The sequence below is a fragment of the Astatotilapia calliptera genome, chromosome 6 (genome assembly GCF_964374335.1).
Source record: "Astatotilapia calliptera chromosome 6, fAstCal68.1, whole genome shotgun sequence".
NCBI lineage: Eukaryota > Metazoa > Chordata > Actinopteri > Cichliformes > Cichlidae > Astatotilapia > Astatotilapia calliptera.
In genome coordinates this window covers 29,354,201-29,374,046 of record NC_137427.1, presented here as the reverse complement: position 1 = coordinate 29,374,046, position 19,846 = coordinate 29,354,201, and the positions used below count along the sequence as shown (strand labels likewise).

The following is a 19,846-nucleotide window of genomic DNA, read 5'->3' as shown; positions in this document are numbered from 1 at the left end:
TAGGCTCCAGACATCCGTGACCCTAAGGACAAGCGTCAAGAGGACAACTATGACAATTTTGTTATAAATCCATTAAACTGGAAGAATAAAATATGCCTATGACAAGTTTTATGTTAACCAGACTCTAGACTTTGTTAAACACTCCAAAAAATAACTTAAAATAATCATGGAAAGGATTTCCACATTAATAAGTGGCTTTCTATTAGCATCAAGATTAACGTAATTTGCATGAGTTGGATCAGCTCAATTAAATTAACTTGGGCTCATCTGCAGTAAATAAGTTGAATCATCATTAATTAATTTAGTTGGTCCAGCTCAAGTATACTGATGACTTAAAGGACTTGGCATGATCATCTTCAGTGGAAACATCTAGTGTGTCACTTTGGCTCTATGCACATGCTGTCACTTCAGTTCTCTGATGATGATGACACACTCAGATATGCATTCAGGAGTTAAATAATATATCACATCTACAATCAGCCTTAGCATAAGTACAGCTGAGGCGTAAATACAGGCCCAGAAGAAAATGACTAAAAACAGAGGCTGATGTCTAAGGCCTGATTTAGAGTTTTGTGGTGAATCTTAGTAAAGCCTACTGTGTAACCTACGTAAATGGTAAATGGCCTGTATTTATATAGCGCTTTACTAGTCCCTAAGGACCCCAAAGCGCTTTACATATCCAGTCATCCACCCATTCACGCACACATTCACACACTGGTGATGGCAAGCTACATTGTAGCCACAGCCACCCTGGGGCGCACTGACAGAGGCGAGGCTGCCGGACACTGGCGCCACCGGGCCCTCTGACCACCACCAGTAGGCAACGGGTGAAGTGTCTTGCCCAAGGACACAACGACCGAGACTGTCCAAGCCGGGGCTCGAACCGGCAACCTTCCGATTACAAGGCGAACTTCTAACTCTTGAGCCACGATCGCCCCACGTAAACGTGTAACGTCATTGCCGACATTTATGCTTGTGCTGGTGCATTATGTGTTAATTACCATGTTCCGGCGTTTTATATGTGGTGCCAGCCAATAGGAACTAATTAGGATTTTTTTTTCCTCCTGGATCCCCGTCTTTACAAATCTGTCCCTGGAGTTTTTCCACTTCTTCATCCATTCTGATATTTTCCGCCATCTCCATTGCTGACATTTGTTAGTCCTTACACTGATGCTATGATTATGATTCCTTACTGGCAAAAGCACACTTGTTTTTGAAAGGTCTGTATGTAACCATCTTTCACCATCAGTTAATGGTGTAGAATAGTGATGATGATGATGTGCTAGATAAGAAATCAAAACTTGCAAATTATTAAAACTTAAACCTTCTATTGACCATTAAAAGGTACGTGTTTTATGCACAAAGATTAAGTTTGATGTAAAAACTGGGTATGTTCATGAACTGGCCTCAAACATACAGTGTCTACATATTAATATGCAGAAAAAGAAACGGTTCTGTTTATTTGAAGTAAATATTTGAATCCATCATCATATAGAATTTACAAGTCTTGGTACCCCAGGTAGTTCAGGCTAAGAGGAGTTTGGGAGCAAACATATACTACATTATTTATTGTTCTTTCTCAGAGAACCAAGGTTACAATGTAACCGTATGATCAGTGTAGTATGACAATATTGAGGCGGTGATATTTCTCTCACTGGTGAATTCAAATGCTGTGGCAAAAAAAAGTAGCTGGATACTGAACAAGCCAATCACGAGTTGTGGGCTGCATCAACACCACGTGTTGTTACATTTCTACAGAGGTGCACGTTGGGTTGGTCTGTATGTTAAAACATAGGGTTTCTGAGTGGTTTGGGATTTTAATGTAGCTGCGGTGTAGATTTCCTGCTGAAGCAGAAATCCCCGGAGACAGTGGTTGATGTCCACCAAAAACTGTTCACAGTGCAGCTTTTTTCTCTGGATCAAACAGTTACAATGCACAAACACAGAAAAACTGAGAAATGCAGATTCTTAACTCCCAGGTTATGGACACGTTTAAGTGCTGGTATATATTTCTTGCAGTTTGTACTGCACATGCATTTGGAGTGCCTCCTTTCTGTTGACAGATTTTTCAAGTCGCTCTCCCTTTTCTTACATCTTATATCTGCTCATTCACAGAGAGAAGTTTGCTTTTCTCGCTCAAGCTGAGTTCACATGCTCTCATGAGTCCACTCAAATCTGCTTTGCTTTCAGTCTGGACATTCTGATAAATACTCTTCTGCTGAGATGTCACTGAATGACTACTACACAGAGCCTAAATCCTTCTCATTTAAGCAACAGCAACATGGGTTTTCCACCAGCACGCCACAGTTAAAACTCCCCGCTGCTAATAAGACCTAAGATTAACATAATGTCTATTTTTAATCCATCCAAATGTATTTTTTTAGTATTTAATGAGCATGTAGCCCCTCACAGCCACCACCCAGGGACTCTTGTTTCCTGTCTAATGAAGTGTAAACATCAAACAAAACATCCCCAAAAAAATTATTTGGAGGCCGCATGTAGATATTAAAATATTAGCAGGAGAGCATTTAAGTCTAGTGCTCCCTAGAAGCTGTTTGCTACTGTACAGCCTACTTCAGCTCCAATATAAACTCCCAAAGTGTAATTCAGGGACCGCCAGGGGGCCTTTGGGGAATTGCAGGGCACCCCCAGAAAAAATTAGCCCTGGTTCAGTTTCAGTGCTATTTATAACATTTAGGGGTGTTTACTTTTCCCCCGCCTGCGTCACATCACTTGTTTTTACCTCCTGTAGTGTGACTACACTGCAAACGAGTTGGCTTTAAAGCAAAAAATTCATTTCAGTTATGGAAACTGGATTCACAGGTATTGCTGCAAAGTACAAAGCACTACTTGATGCCTCCACTTCATGCCACTTTATATCTTTATTTTATTACATATAAATAAGGAATTTCACAGGTTACTCATTGCTTTGGCCTTTTTTCAAAGCTGTCGTTAGCAGCTGCTTTTAAGGTTGTAAGGTAGTTCAAGTACATTCAGCTCTGAGATCGAGTATCTCAACTGTGTCTGGACACTCTCTGATGAGCTACATAACATGTTTTTTCTTTGTATTTCACTTGCGAACAAGCCTCTGGGTCTGATAACTGACACCAGAACACAACTGCCTTTATTATCCCTCTTGTTTTTCTAATGGCCAAATGGTTAGAAAAAGAGGTCTGACAGAAGTCAGTGACAAAACAAGGCTTTAGCTCTGGTTATTGATGACTTCTGAAAACACTTTACTGATGCGTTTATGGTCTCAATAAATAGTTTCAAGTCCAAAATTGGACAATAGATGACTGGAAAAACATTATCTAGTCTGATGAATCTATATTTCTGCTGCAACATTTGGATATCAGGGTCAGAATTTGCTATAAACATCCCAAAATGATGGATCCATCTTATATCAACGGATCAGGCTGCTTTCGTGCCACACTTAGAGCCCCTTAGTACCAACTGAGCATTGCTTAAACATTACAGCCTACCTGAGTGTTGTTGCTGGCCATTTACCCCCATAGTGTACCCATCTTCTCATGGTTTCCTCCAGATGGATGATACACGTCACAAAACCCAGATCATCTCAAACCCGCATCTTGTTTCAAATATTTTTATTGAGAGCAAGTATCATGATTGTAGTTTTTACAAATTGACATAACATAACTTATGCTCCTTTTTTTCTAAACTAACAAGGCAAATAATTAAACAACACCAACAAAAAAAAAAAAATTAAAAAAAAATAAATAAATAAAAATAAAAATAAAAAAAAAACCCGCAGTCACCCATAAGGGGTCCCAATACCCCGGCTGTCGGCAAAAGGGAAGAGAAACAAGTAAACAAAGTTTTATATTTTCCCAAGGTATATAAGTAAAGGGTGCCAGATTAATTCAAAATCTTTTACATTGTCATTCATACTATATCTTATTTTTTCAAGGTGAAGAGTGTTTATAAGTTCAGTAAGCCACATTTTTAATACAGGAGTCTCATTGCCTTTCCAAAGCTGCAGGATCAATTTCTTTGCAATAATCAAAGCATATGCCATAAACCTTTTTTGAGAGTGTTGTAAATTTTGTGTTTCGTTGGAAATCCCAAAGATGATTACTGTCGGATTTGGTTCAATCTTACTTTTAAAAATATTAGACATATAAGTAAAAATATCATACCAAAAACCCTGAAGCCTTGGACATAGTGCAAAACAATGTAACAGATTTCCATAGTGTATCTTGCATTTTTCACAGAGGGGGGAACACTCTGGATACATTTTGTGAAGTTTTTCCCTTGAATAGTGTAGTCTGTGTATAATTTTGTACTGAATTAAACAGTGACGGGAATTAATAAAAGGCGTATTTATGTTGTGTAAGGCCTCCTGCCAGAAATCTTCTGATAGGAGAGTCCCAAAATCTTTTTCCCACTCCTCTTTGATTGAAGTAGTTGAAGGTATACTCATCTCCTGTATTGAATTATAAAATAATGAAATTCTCTGTTCAAACCCCCTTCCATCACTAAGACATCTGTCCAAAGGATCGGACGATATGTTTTCAAATTGTGGCAGGTATGTACGGATATAGTCTCTTAGTTGAAGATATCTAAAAAAATGACTGTGAGGCAATCCAAATCTATCTTTTAAATGTTGGAATGACATAAAAGTATCATTTAGGTATAAATCTTTTAATTTACAAATTCCCAATTCCTGCCATATATTGAAAGCTCCGTCTACACATGATGGAAGGAAAGAGGGGTTAGCTGTAATGGATGTACACATTGATAGTTTTTTCAATTTGAAGTGCTTAATTATTTGTCTCCAAATTTGTACGGTATTATAAATCACTGGATTCGAATTGTAATATGAGTTTGTCAAAAGAATAGGAGAGAGTAGTATTCCACCAACACAGTAAGGAAGGCAATCCTCCCGCTCCATCTGTAAGCCGTTAGGGAGTATTGCTGTGTCATCCAATAGAAGGGAAATTATTCTTAAATTTGATGCCCAGTAGTAGTACATAAAGTTAGGTAGTGTAAGTCCACCAAGGGATCTATGTTTGCATAAGTGGTCTTTTTTTATTCTATGTGTTTTATAATTCCATATAAATGGCATAATGATGGCGTCCATCTTTTTAAAAAAAGATTTGGGCAAGAAAATTGGGATGTTTTGAACCAGATACAAATACTGCGGGAGGAATACCATTCTTATTGAATTCACTCTCCCTATTAAAGAAATAGGAAGTGTCCTCCAGTACTGAATGTTATTTTTAAGTTTCTCCAGTAAGGGAAGAAAATTCTCTTTCATTAGGGAGCTGTGTTTTTTTGGTATTGTAATGCCCAAGTAAGTGATTTTTTCATAGGTTATTTTAAATGGGAAAGATGTAAGCCATTGTTTATTCTCTAATTTAATGGGCAGTATTTCGCTTTTTCCCCAGTTAATCTTGTAGCCTGCGAAAGTACTGAATTTATCAATCACGGAGAGAATTGCTGGGAGGGATATTAATGGTTTTGTTATGTATAATAATATGTCGTCAGCATAAAGCGATATAGAATTAGAAGTGTATGTTGTATCATAACCGTGTATATCCATATGGGTTCGAATTGTCTGTGCTAAGGGTTCCAAAGCCAGGGCAAATAATAATGGACTAAGAGCGCATCCTTGTCTTGTACCTCTGCTGAGTTTAAACTGAGTTGATAATGTCTGATTTGTAAGAATTCTGGCTGTGGGATTATTGTAAAGTAGTTTTATCCAAGAGATGAAATCTTGTCCCAGTTGAAATTTTTCTAGGACTGCAAAGAGGTAGGACCACTCCACATGATCGAATGCCTTTTCGGCATCCAAGCTAAGTATAAGTAGGTCCTGTTGTACCTTGGGGGAATAGATTATATTAAATAGACGTCGAAGATTATTAAAAGAACTCCTGTTTGGAATGAAACCTGTTTGGTCTGAATGCACCAATTTATCTATTACTGTATTAAGTCTACTCGCTAGTATTTTAGCCAGAATTTTTTGATCAGAATTTAATAGAGAAATAGGTCTATATGATCCCACTTCCTCCAATGCTTTGCCTTTTTTTGGAAGTACTATAATAGTTGCTTCATTCAATGTTGGAGGTAGGGTGCTCATTTTGTATGCATGGTTATATAATTTAAATAGATATGGACTTAATTTGATCTTAAAGTATTTATAAAACTCATTCCCTAACCCATCAGGGCCTGGACTCTTGTTGTTTTTTAGTAATCCGATAGATTTTGTAATTTCTTCAATTGTGATCTTAGCGTTCAAAATATTGGCATTTGTCTGGTCTAACACAGGAAGATCACATTTATCTAAAAATTCCTGCATTTCATTAGGCCCTGCAGTGGGATGAGAAGTATAGAGGGATTCATAAAACTGTCTAAAGTTATCGTTAATATCTTTGTGTGATGTGACCAGATTTCCGTTACTTGTTCTGATTTTATGAATCGCTCTATCATTTTCTAGTTTCTTTAGTTGTCTGGCTAGCAACTTATGGGGTTTATCCCCAAATTCAAAATAGTTCTGTCTCACAAAAGTGAGAGTTCTATTAATATTAATAGATAATATTTGGTTTAGTTTATATTTTAGTGCACAAATAGTATTATACTTATCTAAAGAAGGAGCCATTGCATTATTGACGTCCAGTTCGTGGATTCTTTTTTCTAAATTTAGCTGTTCTAATTTATTCCTTTTGTTCCGTGACGCTTGATATGATATTATAAACCCCCTGATATAAGCTTTAAACGTTTCCCATAGTATATCTGGAGAGGTCTCAGCATTATCGTTTATATCAAAGAATAAAGACATCTGAGAGTTTATATATTGTTTAAATTCTAAATCGTTCAGTAATTGTGGGTCAAATCTCCAATTTCTGTATGTTTTAATGGGGTTACTAAGTGCAAAGGAGCAAGTAACGGGGCAGTGATCAGAGATAATAATATTATGATAGGTTGCATTTCGAATTAGGGGGAGCATTTTTCCATCCACCAAAAAATAATCAATCCTTGAATAACTATTGTGTACGTGGGAGTGGAAAGAATACTCTCTACCTGATGGATTTAAAATTCTCCACGCATCACAGATATTCATATTCTTCATATATGTTTTAATAAAGTTACTGCTTTTACACGGTGTGATTTTTTTGGTCAAGGATTTATCCAAATATGGGTCTAATACTAGGTTAAAGTCACCTCCAATTATTAAATTACTGTTGGGTATATCCGGAATTAAGCTGAAGACCTTTCTATAGAATTCTGGATCGTCATGGTTGGGCCCATAGACATTCAGTAGAATAATTGGAGTAGTATGCAGCTCCCCAGTCACTAATACATATCTCCCATTCTTATCAACTATAGTGGAGTTATGTTTGAACGGGGTATCTTTCTTGATTAAGATAGCTACCCCTCTAGTTTTGGCGGAAAGTGTTGAGTAGTACACCTGATTTATCCATCTACATTTAAGTTTATTGTGAGCCGCATTTTTCAAGTGAGTTTCTTGTAAAAAAATAATATCCACGTTAAGAGATTTCAAGTACGATAAAACTTTGCCTCTTTTAACAGGTTCATTTACACCCTTTACATTCCAAGTACAAAAAGTTAAATCCACATTTTTTACCTTTCCATTATCTTGCATTTGTATACTTTAGGGCGGCTTAATTCTCGTATTTTCCATATTCGTACAGTCGAGATATGGGTCCCAACCCTCACCCCCCACCCCCCTACCCGTGTGTAACCGTGACAAAAAAAAAACGTAAGCAATGCATCCCCTTCCGTGTATCCCAAAAAAAAAAAATTCGAGGGGATGCTATAACAAAAACTAAGCTTACCAAAATATTCTATCTCAAAACTTCCTTTGTCCATAGCTCCTGGGCAAATGATGATTTTTTATATCAAAGTAAGTACGTGTCATTGGGCCAGATGCAGAGCTCTGGTTTATCTACCTTATGCCGTCCTTATTGAGATCCAAATTTTTCTTGTGCGTAGCGAAGTGCTTCGTTGGGATCTATAAAGACCAGTTCCGTACCATTGTGTGTCACCCTAAGTTTAGCCGGGTATAGAAGTCCATATTTAACTCCGGGTTGGTCTCGAAGCAGGTTTCTTGCTGGAGTAAACGCTGCACGTCGTTTTACCACCGCCTGGGGTAGGTCGCGGAAAATCTGAACGCGGATATCTCCGAGCTTCAGATTTTTCCTGGTGGAGATTCTTCGAAGTATTTCTTCCATAGTATGGCAATAGTGTATCCTCACAATCAAGTGTCGTGGCGGGGCCTCTTCTTCTGGGGTCACTCGTAGGGCTCTGTGTGCACGGTCCACCAGTGGGGTTTCGTCCAGGTCTAGTAGGTCTCGTAGTAGCCTTGCCGCAAAGTCTCTAGGACGTTGACCTTTTTCTCTACCTTCAGGTACTCCGGCTATCCTTATATTTTTCCTCTTTGAACGCCCTTCCAGATCAGTGCATTTTTCGGACAGTTGTTCCACTTTATTAGAAAGTTGTTTGACTTTTTCTTCTAGTTTCACCACGGAGTTAGAAGTGATTGTCGCTGATTCTGATAGATCTTTCAGCTGTGCATTGTAATTTTCCATTACCGTTTTTAGAGCTGTGATGGCTTCATTATTTTCAGCCCTTAGCGTTGCGATTTCCCCACGTAGGGTGTCGCAAACGTCTATTTTCATTTGAGTTATCTTATTATCCAAGGAAGTAATCGCAGAGAGTACTTGTTTGTTACCTTGTGTATATTCCTCGAGTGCGGAGTTAACTGGCGTGCCAGCTTTGGCGCCGTCATTTTCAGTTGAGGCCACATCAAATTCGGTCGTTTCTGTCGCCACTAGCTTCGGATTTAGTTTTTTTGGAGGCATTTGGAGAAGAATGCACTCTTCACAATCCCTATGTTGCTTTGTGGGAAGAAGATGTATTACTTTGATATTTGTCGAAATTTCGTAAAATCAGGTGCAGGAGCTGTGGCACACGCGTCTTCACCCTCTCATTATCTAACCGGAAGTCCCCTCAAACCCGCATCTTGAACATGGCAATGATTTCACTGGACTTAAATCCAGAGTCACCAGATCTCAGAGCACATTTGGCATGTGGTAAAATGAGAGATTCATATCATGGATGTGCAGCCGACAATCTAAAAGAACTGTGTGATGCTTTCATGTCAATATAAACCAAAACATTTGAGGAACGTTTCCAGCACCGTGCTGAATCTGTACCATAAAGAAGTAAGGCTGTTTCTGAAGGGAAAAAGGGTACAAGCCAATATTAACATGTACCTATTAACTTGGCCAGCAACTATATTTCTGGGGCTTTGCTTTACTTCCTCCTTCATCCAGAGTTAAGTCATTTATAGTCAGAGTGGTTACCCCAACACCATCTACAACATACAAATACTGATAACTGTGTGTAACACGTGGCTTCAATGATGTGTTTTAGGTGTTAATGAGGGACTTAAACAGGTGAATTATGACATTCTGGCATAACTGCATTTTTCTTAATGTAAATGCTCATGATGGCCCACCATCATGGAAATATCATGGAGCGGCCTGTGGTTGGTTAGTAAACTGTGGTCCTCCGAAACCTGACACAGCATCGCCTGTAAGCTGATTTAAAGGTATTGTGTCGGAACTCTCTGGTTTTAGTGAGTCGACACCCCTGCAGAGTGTGACTGTGGAGCATCATCTAATACATGACAGCACACCCCGCCCACGCACTCCCTCACACACACACTAACACACACACACTGTCCGGGGTCGCCGCCAGGCAGAGGCAGGAGGAAGAGTATTGGGAAAAACCTACTGTGTACCGCCAGGCGGAGAAGATCGAGAGGACAAGTCACATGCTATGACTCGCTCTGTCACTATCAAGCTCTCCAACATGAAGAACGAGCCGCTCCAATCAAAACTTTCAAAATAAAATTGTGCCTCACGTCATTAAAGCGCTCATCGTGGTGGGTTTCATGGCACGTAATGAGGATAAATGTAAAAGACGGTTTAGGTTTACAATAAAAAATAAAAATAAATAAAAAAAATCAAATGAAAAAATAAATAGTTTGTTATAAATCGTAAGCGCTGTTTATCAATCTGTGTTGACCTTAATGAAAGTGTAGCTGAGTGGCAGTGAAGAGCTGCTTGTCAAGTGAACAAAGTGCTTTTAATGGGTTTATTAAAGGCAAGTTTAACTGGGATGACTGGTAATTTATCAACTGTCATTTCTTTTTCTTTATGGAAAACTATACTGTGAGAAAGAGCTAACCTTAAACGATGGAGATCTGTATCCAGCACGGATTCCTATCAAAATTTGCAGTTCGCCTTTTTTACGCGTCATTTGTCAGTTTTCAGACGATTTGATGCACAACTTCCGGGACCGGGTCGTCTTATTTTGAAGGTAAAATCCGTGCGCGTCCGGGCTGGCTCTCTGCGTCTGGCTTAACGCAGCTCTCCCTCTCCCCGGTGCGCCTCAACTCCAGTACCTGACACCGCACAGCGCGTCCACAGGCTGAGGGGACGCAGGCGCACAGGGGGGACAGCTGGTTCCTTTTTAACTTTACTTTCTCCATTTATTAAAACTTGCGCGCCACACACCTTCGCCGTTTTCTCACCTTCCTCCCCCCCCCCCCCATCCTCCCTACTGGAGGACTGAGTTAGTTTGGATATCGGCAGGGGGAGGAGGCAGAGGACCAGCGGGGCTGCTCTCAGATGGAGCAACGGGGCTCCTGGAGCTGCGGGCGCACGGCGGACCCGGAGTGAGTGACGCTGGTGGATGGACGCTGCTCCCCGGTAAGAACAGCGGGCAAAGTTTTTTTTCGCTTTTTTGCTGCTATAATGTACTTTTCCCCCCTTCGCTGTGTTGTCCCGGGCTCTGCGCTGGGCGAAAGCCCGTGGCACAAAAGAAAGGAAAAATGTCCAGTTATTGTGTTGTCGCTCTTTGTCAATGGCGGGTTGTCTTTTGCAAAGAAAAAAAAGGTAAAGAATAAAATGATGTGAATAACGTGGTGAGGAGCAGTCATAAAGTGTGTGTGGCTCTATAAACCGAGTTAGTGACCTTATCGTGCTCAGGCCTTTGTGATTTGTTGCATCATTCTATAACGGAAATATTTGTTTTTATTAGATTCGGCAGTTTATTATCGGATTAATTAGACTGCTGCTTGTTTGCTGTCACAGCAATGCTGGGAAACGCTGTGGCACCGTTAATGTCGTGGTGGCCTTCACGAGGATTTAAATTCCTGCATTGAATGAAAAGAAATGTTCTATTTAGAGATGTACAGACATCAGCTGTTTGTCGTGTTCTCGTCAAGCACGATACACACTCCTGGTAAAGATTTTTTTTTTCTTTTCAATTTACGCAGACGTAATGAGTCCGCCGTAAAGGCTGTGTATAAAACCGAGTTAATGGGTTTCAGAGGTCTTAAAGAGCTGTGAATATATTTGGTTCTAGTCACTGATTGAGATTCGCAAGGATTCACACATGGCTTTGGCTGTCAGCGAGGGAGACTCATAATGAGTTTTTAAAATGTTTTGAAAGCACTAATCAGCAGGTTTTCAACTGTGCAGGAGAATTGCTTTCTATTTCTTTCGTTCTTTTTTTTCAGAGGTTAATTGATGTCCGCCCAACAGCTAGTGAGTCACAACAAAATGCCATAAAGTGCCTGGACTCCTTAAACTGTCTAGGCTATGTGCCCATAATGAATACACAGGAAATAATGACAGTGGCAGATTGAATCTCATTATTTTCATCAGAAGCACACACACAGACTCACTGCTCTCCAAGCTTTGAACTTGCAAGCCAGCTCTCCCGTTGTCTGCCACACTGTAGGCACAATATATATTCCTGCACGGACTCACGGTTGGCTCAGACTTCTGTTGTTCTGATTCTTCTTCACACTGTCCAAGTAACTCTGCTCCGGCCCCAACTTACGGACTGTTAAAATGGATTTGCCAGAATCTCTGGGGATCAATAAGCAATAGAACGAGCTCGCTGTGCACCAGTGGGCAGCGTTTGCTGTGTAGTCATGACAATGTGTACTGTATCACATGCTCCAGCTCCCATCTTTGCCTGCCAATGCTGCCCAGTGTGGTGGCCGGTAAAGCTGAAAAATATCATGAAATTTTACAAAATAAATACATATGTTTCAAGCCAAAACAACCAAACTGGCTCTTGCCATCGTATTTAAACTGAGATCATCATTCAGTCTGACATTTCTGACATGATATTCCAGTGCTCTGACAAATTTAAGGCAGCACGCAGGCGGCTGTAGCTCGACCAAGTCCCTGCATTTCATCAGATTGTATCCCAAATTATAGCTCAAGGAAATATAACTCATGGAGTTAATTAACGGTAATCATCATAAGTTGAAAATGTATTGTAAATGACAAAAAGAAACGAAAGCACCGACAGCTTCAGTACTCTGCACCACACTTTATGACAATAAGAAATAGCCGTCTAAGCTACTTCATCTCGGCATGCCCAGATTGTTTAAAGCCAGTCTGGATTAAAAGCATCAGTAGGAATGGCCTGTTGTCATCACCGAATGGTACAGCTGTAGGATTATTATGAAGTGGTCTAAGTGCTTCCTGTTGTCGACGCTGACCCTGTTTGCACCTCTGCTCATGTCTATTAGTTCACTCTGTTTAGATTTGTGTAGATTTATGTTTCCTGCACAGGATTGCTGGCTGCGATTCTTCTGGTGAAGGTGTGTTGTTTCACAGAGAAACACAGAAAGATTTCTTTCCCCTGCTTTCTTGCTCAGCTCGTGGACAGAGTGGCAGGCGTGACAGTCCACACGATCTCAGTTTGTTTTGGGAGCTGCAAGGCAAAACAGCAGAAACAAACACGCTGTACACACACATCCATCCCGACACTGTAATTCTTTCCACTTTCAATTTAAAGTAATTTTATGGTGCCAGATTTTGCCAGAATCAACTTGTTATTTCTCAGCTATTGTAATCTGCATGAATGAACAGATTTCTGTGTAAAACAAACTTTCCTGTATGGAATACAGGCTTTACGGAAAAATACTGTTAAATGTATTTTTGCCCTTACAGTAAATCTGCTGCATGTCCTTAACCACGAACCTTAAATTAAGCTTCTTTAAAAACAAACAAACAACAACAACAAGATATTAGCTTAAATGTATTTTTGCTACTTTTTGTACCTCACTGCATAGGAATGCTGCTATATTGAGCATATCGAGTATTTTCTCAGCTATCCAGCAGATGTAGGCTGGGAGGACGTGATTAATCTCTACAGTAGATTCAGTCAACGTGCCCATTGCTAACCAAACCGTAACTCTGTTCTTCCCCACACAAACAATCAAACCGCATCACACATCCACAACACAAAATAACCTCCCCAAAAATGCTTTGTAATAAAATAACACACTGTTAAGTGAATGCTTTGATATTAATAGTCTGTATTCTGAGAAATGTTTGCACTCATTAAAGCAAAAATCCCAGCATGCCTGTGCCTACGTTGCTGTATAGGATTCCTGGATTTTTGCAGGAATTTGTCGCAGGGTGTGTTCCCGGGTCCTGAACAGTTTGCCCGTGCCCCTGCGCCCTCTTTCAGGTTCGGGCTGTTCACAGCACGGCCATGACGGGCATCCAGGAGCCAGACCTGCGTGAGCAGCACAGAGGACCGACGCAGGAGGAGGAGGACGAGGAGGAGGAGGGGGAGAAGGTGCGCGTGTCAGTTGAGGGAGATGAAAGGGAACGGAGAGGGGAGGACGAGGAAGAGAAGGAGAAGGAGAAGGAAGAGCTGCCCTACCCCGCTCTAGCACCAGTGGTTCTTTTGGCTTTGACCCAAACCAGCCCACCGCGGTCCTGGTGCCTTCGAGCTGTCTGCCACCCATATCCTTCGCTGCAGCCGGTGCACCTGAAGCACACGCGCCTGTGTGCAAGCAGGTTGCGTTTATAATATGACAAAGATTGTCTGTTTGTGTTTCAGCTCTGTGCTTCCTCAGAGCCATTGTACAGGCTCCTAGATGTTTACTTTATGTTTAAACACAGGGGACAGGGGGAGAAGGTCAGTATTGTGCGTATATGTGTGTGTGTGTGTGTGTGTGTGTGTGTGTACCCAGATATTTCCTTGGACAAATTAGTTGTAGGGAAAGATGGCCAACATTTTTTCCTGATTTGAGGTTTCCATAGTGACAAGCCCTAATGAATCTCCAGGGTTACAGTCGCCTGTCAGTTGCATTGTTACTGGCCTCCATTTATACAGCAGCAGGAGTCACAAATAGTGAAGACTCACGTCACCTCCCAAAGCTTCCACTGCTTTTGTCTTCATCGTCTCACCTCCCATTCCCCTCCCTGTCTCTCACTCTGAGCCTCAACCTCTACCCAGCTCTGCTGTGAAGGTGTGAGTGTGAATAGGTGTGTGGTTATCAGTGCTGTAGTGTGTGTGAGCAGCTATGAATACTCTGAAGCATGCATAAACGTCAGCAACACCTCAGGGATTTGTTGAGGCTCTCCAAATTGAATATTTTCCACAGCTTATGACTCCTTGTGTGCTTGCCTGTCTGTGTGTATGTGAGTGTGTGTGTAGTGTGTGTGTAGTGTGTGTTCTACTTTTTGTGCGCTTGTGTGTCGTTATGCACTTGTCAGGACACGTCTGTGGGTATTTGCCACTGTCAGCACTCTGTGTACTCCATAAAATATAAATACATAATTGCTGAATAAATAAAATGTACACCAAGAAGAAAAGAAGAAGAAGAAAAAACTACAAATGCAGTGAAGCTCTGTTACCTGCTGGGCTGTTACTAACTTACTGGGCATGCTTAAAAACCACACATTCATCATCATCGCACACACACACAGGCTTTCCAGCATGCACGCCCACACACGCACACACAAGTGTGTAAATGCCCTCACACAAACGAGGGAATCTCCCATGGTGAGGCTCTTTAGAGGAATCACCTGGTTGCTTAGTAACAGCGTAGCTCTGCCCTGACGGCCTTTTTACTTCCGCTTGCTGTATTTGTTTTCATACGAGTTTGCGTTTCTGTCTGCTTCTCTGTCCTTCTGCGAGTCCGTCGAGCTGCTGGAAAATGTCCCGCTTTGTTTTTATGCCGCACATATTTCATTGCATTTCACTTACAGTGTGTGTGTGTGTGTGTGTGTGTGTGTGTGTGTGTGTTACTGTGAATGATCTGCGGGAGAAGTAATGTGGGTGGATGTTGTTCGTCAGGGACATTAATGTGAGCGCACTGGGAGAGGGGAGTGGCGGGGAGCAGTCCCCAAGAGCCTAAAGTCCCATTTTTCCTGAAGTGACCCCTCCTTCCTCTCTGGCTTCTTCTTCTTTTTTCACTCAGTAACTACATATTACAAATTAATTTCATTTCTCCTTCCTTCCACTTCCTCCCTCTTTGTGAAAGCAGGCATGCTCCTTTGTACCGTGTTTACGACATACTGTACATCTCTTCCCCCAATTATTAGGAACAAAAAGGAGACTGGCTTTTCCCGTTATATAACATTATCTTGCAGCCTTTCCAAGCTCCAGTGAATTCTATTGGATTTTATTCCTATTTCAATGGGAGGGGATGGGAGTTATTTTATGTGTGGAGCAAGGTGCCTACTTTGTCAAGTGCTGAGCTTTCCATGTGGCAGTTATCCCACTCTTTCAGTGTAACATGCGACACAGACAGAAACAAGCATATGTGGACGCATGGGGGTACGCACGCACGCACACATGCACGCACGCACGCACGTACGCACACACACACACACACACACAAATGACATAACTTATTCAGCAGTGTATGAAACATTCAGAGCATTTCCTTTTGTTTAAAGAGGAGAAAAGCTGATTCCATCACTCCTGTGCAAGTATCTTCCTTTCTCTTATTGTGCTCTTTTCATCCCTTTCTGCTTGGCATTGATCCCATGCTCCCTGTTTATCCCCCCTGTTTTCCTCTTCTTAAACAGCTTCTTAATAGGGTTGAAGTGTGTGTGTGTGTATGCGTCTGTAAGGAGGTGATAGTTAGACATCGATGGATAGCATGAGAACCTACTCAAAGTAGGGTGAACTGTCAGAATCATTTCAGCCAATTAACATGATTCCAGCATCTGTTTCCATGGTTACAAGCTGTCATCCTAATAAGGGGTGGAGCCAGTGACTTGACAACTTGACTAACTTGGCCCACCTTCTTTCAGGCTCTCTCTCCCTCTCTGTTGCTCGAATACACACACACACACACACACACACACACACACACACACACACACACACACACACACACACACACACACACACACACACATTGCACATGACAGACTCTGAGCTTAACTAGGTTATGTTTAATCAAGTCTGTGTGTATGGATTCCAAAGTGACAGTGTGAGGCCAAGCAGCAAAGAGCATGAGAAAACTAGTGAGCAGGTTGCTCATGCAAACACAGAAGTTCATATTTCAGTCGTCCCATTCAGTGCATTTCCTTTGGTTTCATTCATCCTTTTTAAGTAATTTGCAAATTATAAATCATTTAACACTAGATGAAGATTGAAGCTTTACCCCAGAAATTGACACTCATTGGGAATAGACACACCCAGCTAGTATCAGTCTGGGCCCCCTTTTCCCTGCAAAACTGCCTTAACTCTTCATGGCACAGATTCAACAAGGTGTTGGAAACACTTCTCAGGCATTTTGGTTTATATTGACATGAAAGTATCTCACGGTTGCTGCAGTGGTCATAAAGTGGTGGACACGGTCAGCAACAATACTCATGTGGATCTTGGTGTTTAATGATGCTCAGTAGGTACTAAAGGGACAAAAGACTGCCAGAGTGTACCCAACAAAGTGGTCAGTGTACACTGTGTTCAAAGCTGAAGCTGCAGTAACGGTTCAGCCAAAAATCCTAAAGGAGTAAACCCATTGTTTAATGATGCTCATAGGTTCTAGACTCTAGAAGTCACTAGCTGGATATATTTCTTTACTAAGCATTAAAAATGATAATTTTATCCTGATTTTTAGTCCTTAAAAACAGGGGCCTGTGTATAAATATGTCACTCTTTGACAGTGGGGGCAGTGCTTCTTTTTCAGCCTTTCAAACTAAAAGTCAGTTTAGACTTGGAGCTCATTTTTATCATTTAAATCTAAATGGAGGATTTTCATAAAAGGCTAAAATGACAAAAATTGTACCTGTGTTTCAAAATAGTAATTTCCTGCAGCTTTCAAACTGATGTGAGAGCTGGTGAAGACTTTAGTGAGGAAACATGTCAAGCCAAGATCAATCAGCTGTGTAAACAGGATCGCAAGTTAACACACAGAGGTATTACATACTTACTGTGGCTGATTGTAACTTTACATCCAGATGTAGACTTTACACGCGGGGGTATACATGACAGGAGCAGTATGGACCTGTGCTGAGTACAGTGTATTTATTCTGATAGATGATCTTAAACCAGTTTAAGTCCTTGATAAGAGCACAGCAGTGATACCCATTCATCCTATAAGTAACATGAATGTCTGTCAGATTTTATGGCGGCTCAAACAGATGCTCTTTAAGGGTGCGTTTGCCGACATTCAACAATAAAGTATACTGACAGGAGAGAAGGGAGCATGGGCAGGCAGCACTGTTTTCTGCTGGAATCAAACCTGCACTTCATGGCTCGTGAGACTCGGGTAGTAAATCCAAGACCAACTGTGGATGATGCTTTTAACTTAATGAACATTTCACATGAAAATGTTGCCACATGAAGGTCTTAGCATGTTTATCTCAGCCAAGGGTGGCGGATGATGCCACAAAGATCATGGTGATGTGATCTGATTTGATTTATAATGTCTGCCTGACCTTTATTACCTGTGAGCAGAGGGTGTTTGAGTGGGGGAGAGGGGAAGAAGGACGGGAGAACGGGTGGAGCAAAGGGGTATCTGCGGGTGGCCATGTTCAGGCCCAATAGGGGGCTACACACATGCTCATAGATCCTGAGTGACATCCAGTAGCTCCTGTTTTTCTACAGTAATTTTTCTCTGGAGCTGGTTTTCCTACACCTTTGCTATAGTAACGATCTCCTGAGCTTTATCAACAGTTAAAAGAACAACTTGAGCAGCTTTCCCAGATTTATTCAATCAGTTTACGGTTACGTAAGTAGAAGCTACTTTTGGCTGCCTGCTTTTCACGGGGGGGGTTGCCACAGCGGGCAGCTCTGCATGTTTGCTTTGGCAGGTAGGTTCATGTGTAAACCACTACAGTAGGAAGCTTTTCAGAGGAAAAGCTTCATAAAAAAACTGTCCCACACATGAGCAGCCATGGTGTATTCTCCATGGCAGTCATGTCTGTCAGAGCAAATACTAATGAAGCTTATGCAGGAGTTCAATAAGGAACATCTGTATTCACTCATTTGTCTGCGTTCCCGTGTGCTTGGCTGCTAAGCTTATTCATTACATCACTTCCACTTTCCCACGCTGCAAATCTCAATGCTGACATCATTGTTTCTTTAAACCAATCAGCCTCCACCCTGCTATCTTTAAATCGTGCTGCTAATCTTTCATTGTCCATTCAACGCAAGTCACCTCCTAGCATTTTCCACCTCAAGCGAGTCACTCCATCCACCTTCTCGACTCTCGGGGGTCCTGCTCTGGCATTTCATTCTGTTGTCTTTATCTATCGCAGTCTAATTGCCAAAATGGTATAATTGAATTCTGTATATCAGTTAATCAATTCCATCTAATGATCTCTTCTTATTGAAATGCTGCTGTACTATTTTACGGTTGGCGATTTGCAACAGAAAGGAAAATTATTGCCATGATGGTTTTCTGATTTCAGACCGCTCTCCTTTGGAACCAGCTCCCAGTTTGGATTTGGGGAACAGAGACCCTCTCTGCTTTAAAGATTAGGCTTAAAACTTATTTTTGTGATAAAGTTTATACTTATGGCTCGATCAGGTGATCCTGAATCTTCCCTTAGTTACTCTCTCACTTTTTCTCACTTTTAATCTTTGGCTCTCTTCCACAGCATGGGAGAGAGACAGTCCTGTCTCCCTGCCATCACCCCAACCATTCATGGCAGAGGGCCGTCCCTCCCTGAGCCTGGTTTTTCTGGAGGTTTCTTCCTGTTAAAAAGGAGTTTTTCCTTCCCACAGTCACTAAGTGCTTGCTCAAAGAGGGTGGTTTCATTGCTGGTGCTTTCTCTGTATTATTGTGGGGTCTTTACCTTTGTCTGACTCTGCCACTGTACAAGAGGGAAGAAGAGTGTGAAAATGAGAGGATAAGAGGCAATTAGGATGAGAAGACATAGAAGGGGCCATGCCACATTTGGACTACTTAAGAGCTTGAACAGTCAGGGTCTTAGCTGCTCTCCTCCCTTTGTTCACCTGATCTAAGCATATTCCTCACCTCATCATCCATCATTCTTGCCCCCTTTTACCCCTTACTTTATATACTTTATACATATTTCCTACTCTTTGTGCCTTTGCTCAGCTTTTTCACAATGTTAATTATTACTTTTTTTTACTTGCGGTTTATCTGTTGGCTGAGACTCGGGCTTCTGTCAGAGACGAGAACTCTACCCAAGGGCAGTCGTATGTGGAGATGGTAGAAGCAGACGGGGGAGGGCGCCGAGCAGAGGCGCTCCACACGGAGCGGGGAGTGCGTGTGCACAGGAGTGGATGGGAGAGGCAAAAAAAGATATGCAAGAAGTGATAGGAAATGAAGATGGGAAATTATGCTGTACTATATAAAGGACGAGGGAGACACAGAGAGCAGGAGGAGCAAAGCGAAAGAGAAAAATAATTGGGCCAAAGAGAGGAGGCACAAAAAAAGGTTGTAGAGGAAAATGAGAGATGATAAAGGGAAAGGTTGAGTGTGAGAGGAGATAAAGGAAAAGCATTGGAGGGAGAGCGAAACAGGGGAAAGGACGTTCCCTCCGTG

General features: G+C 41.4%; 1 protein-coding gene across 2 annotated transcripts in view; it reads left to right on the top strand.

Annotated features, from left to right (window-relative positions):
* Nucleotides 1-10,119: 10,119 nt before the first annotated feature.
* The window catches only part of LOC113024422 (voltage-dependent T-type calcium channel subunit alpha-1H-like), a 63,884-nt gene continuing 54,157 nt past the window's right edge, over nt 10,120-19,846 (top strand). For both annotated transcript variants that reach the window (XM_080303079.1, XM_026171519.2), the window contains exons 1-2: nt 10,120-10,760; nt 13,549-13,829. In XM_080303079.1, the coding sequence (XP_080159205.1) occupies nt 13,573-13,829 (257 nt within the window). In that variant the 5' untranslated portion in view covers nt 10,120-10,760; nt 13,549-13,572. The remainder of the gene's footprint in view (nt 10,761-13,548; nt 13,830-19,846) is intronic.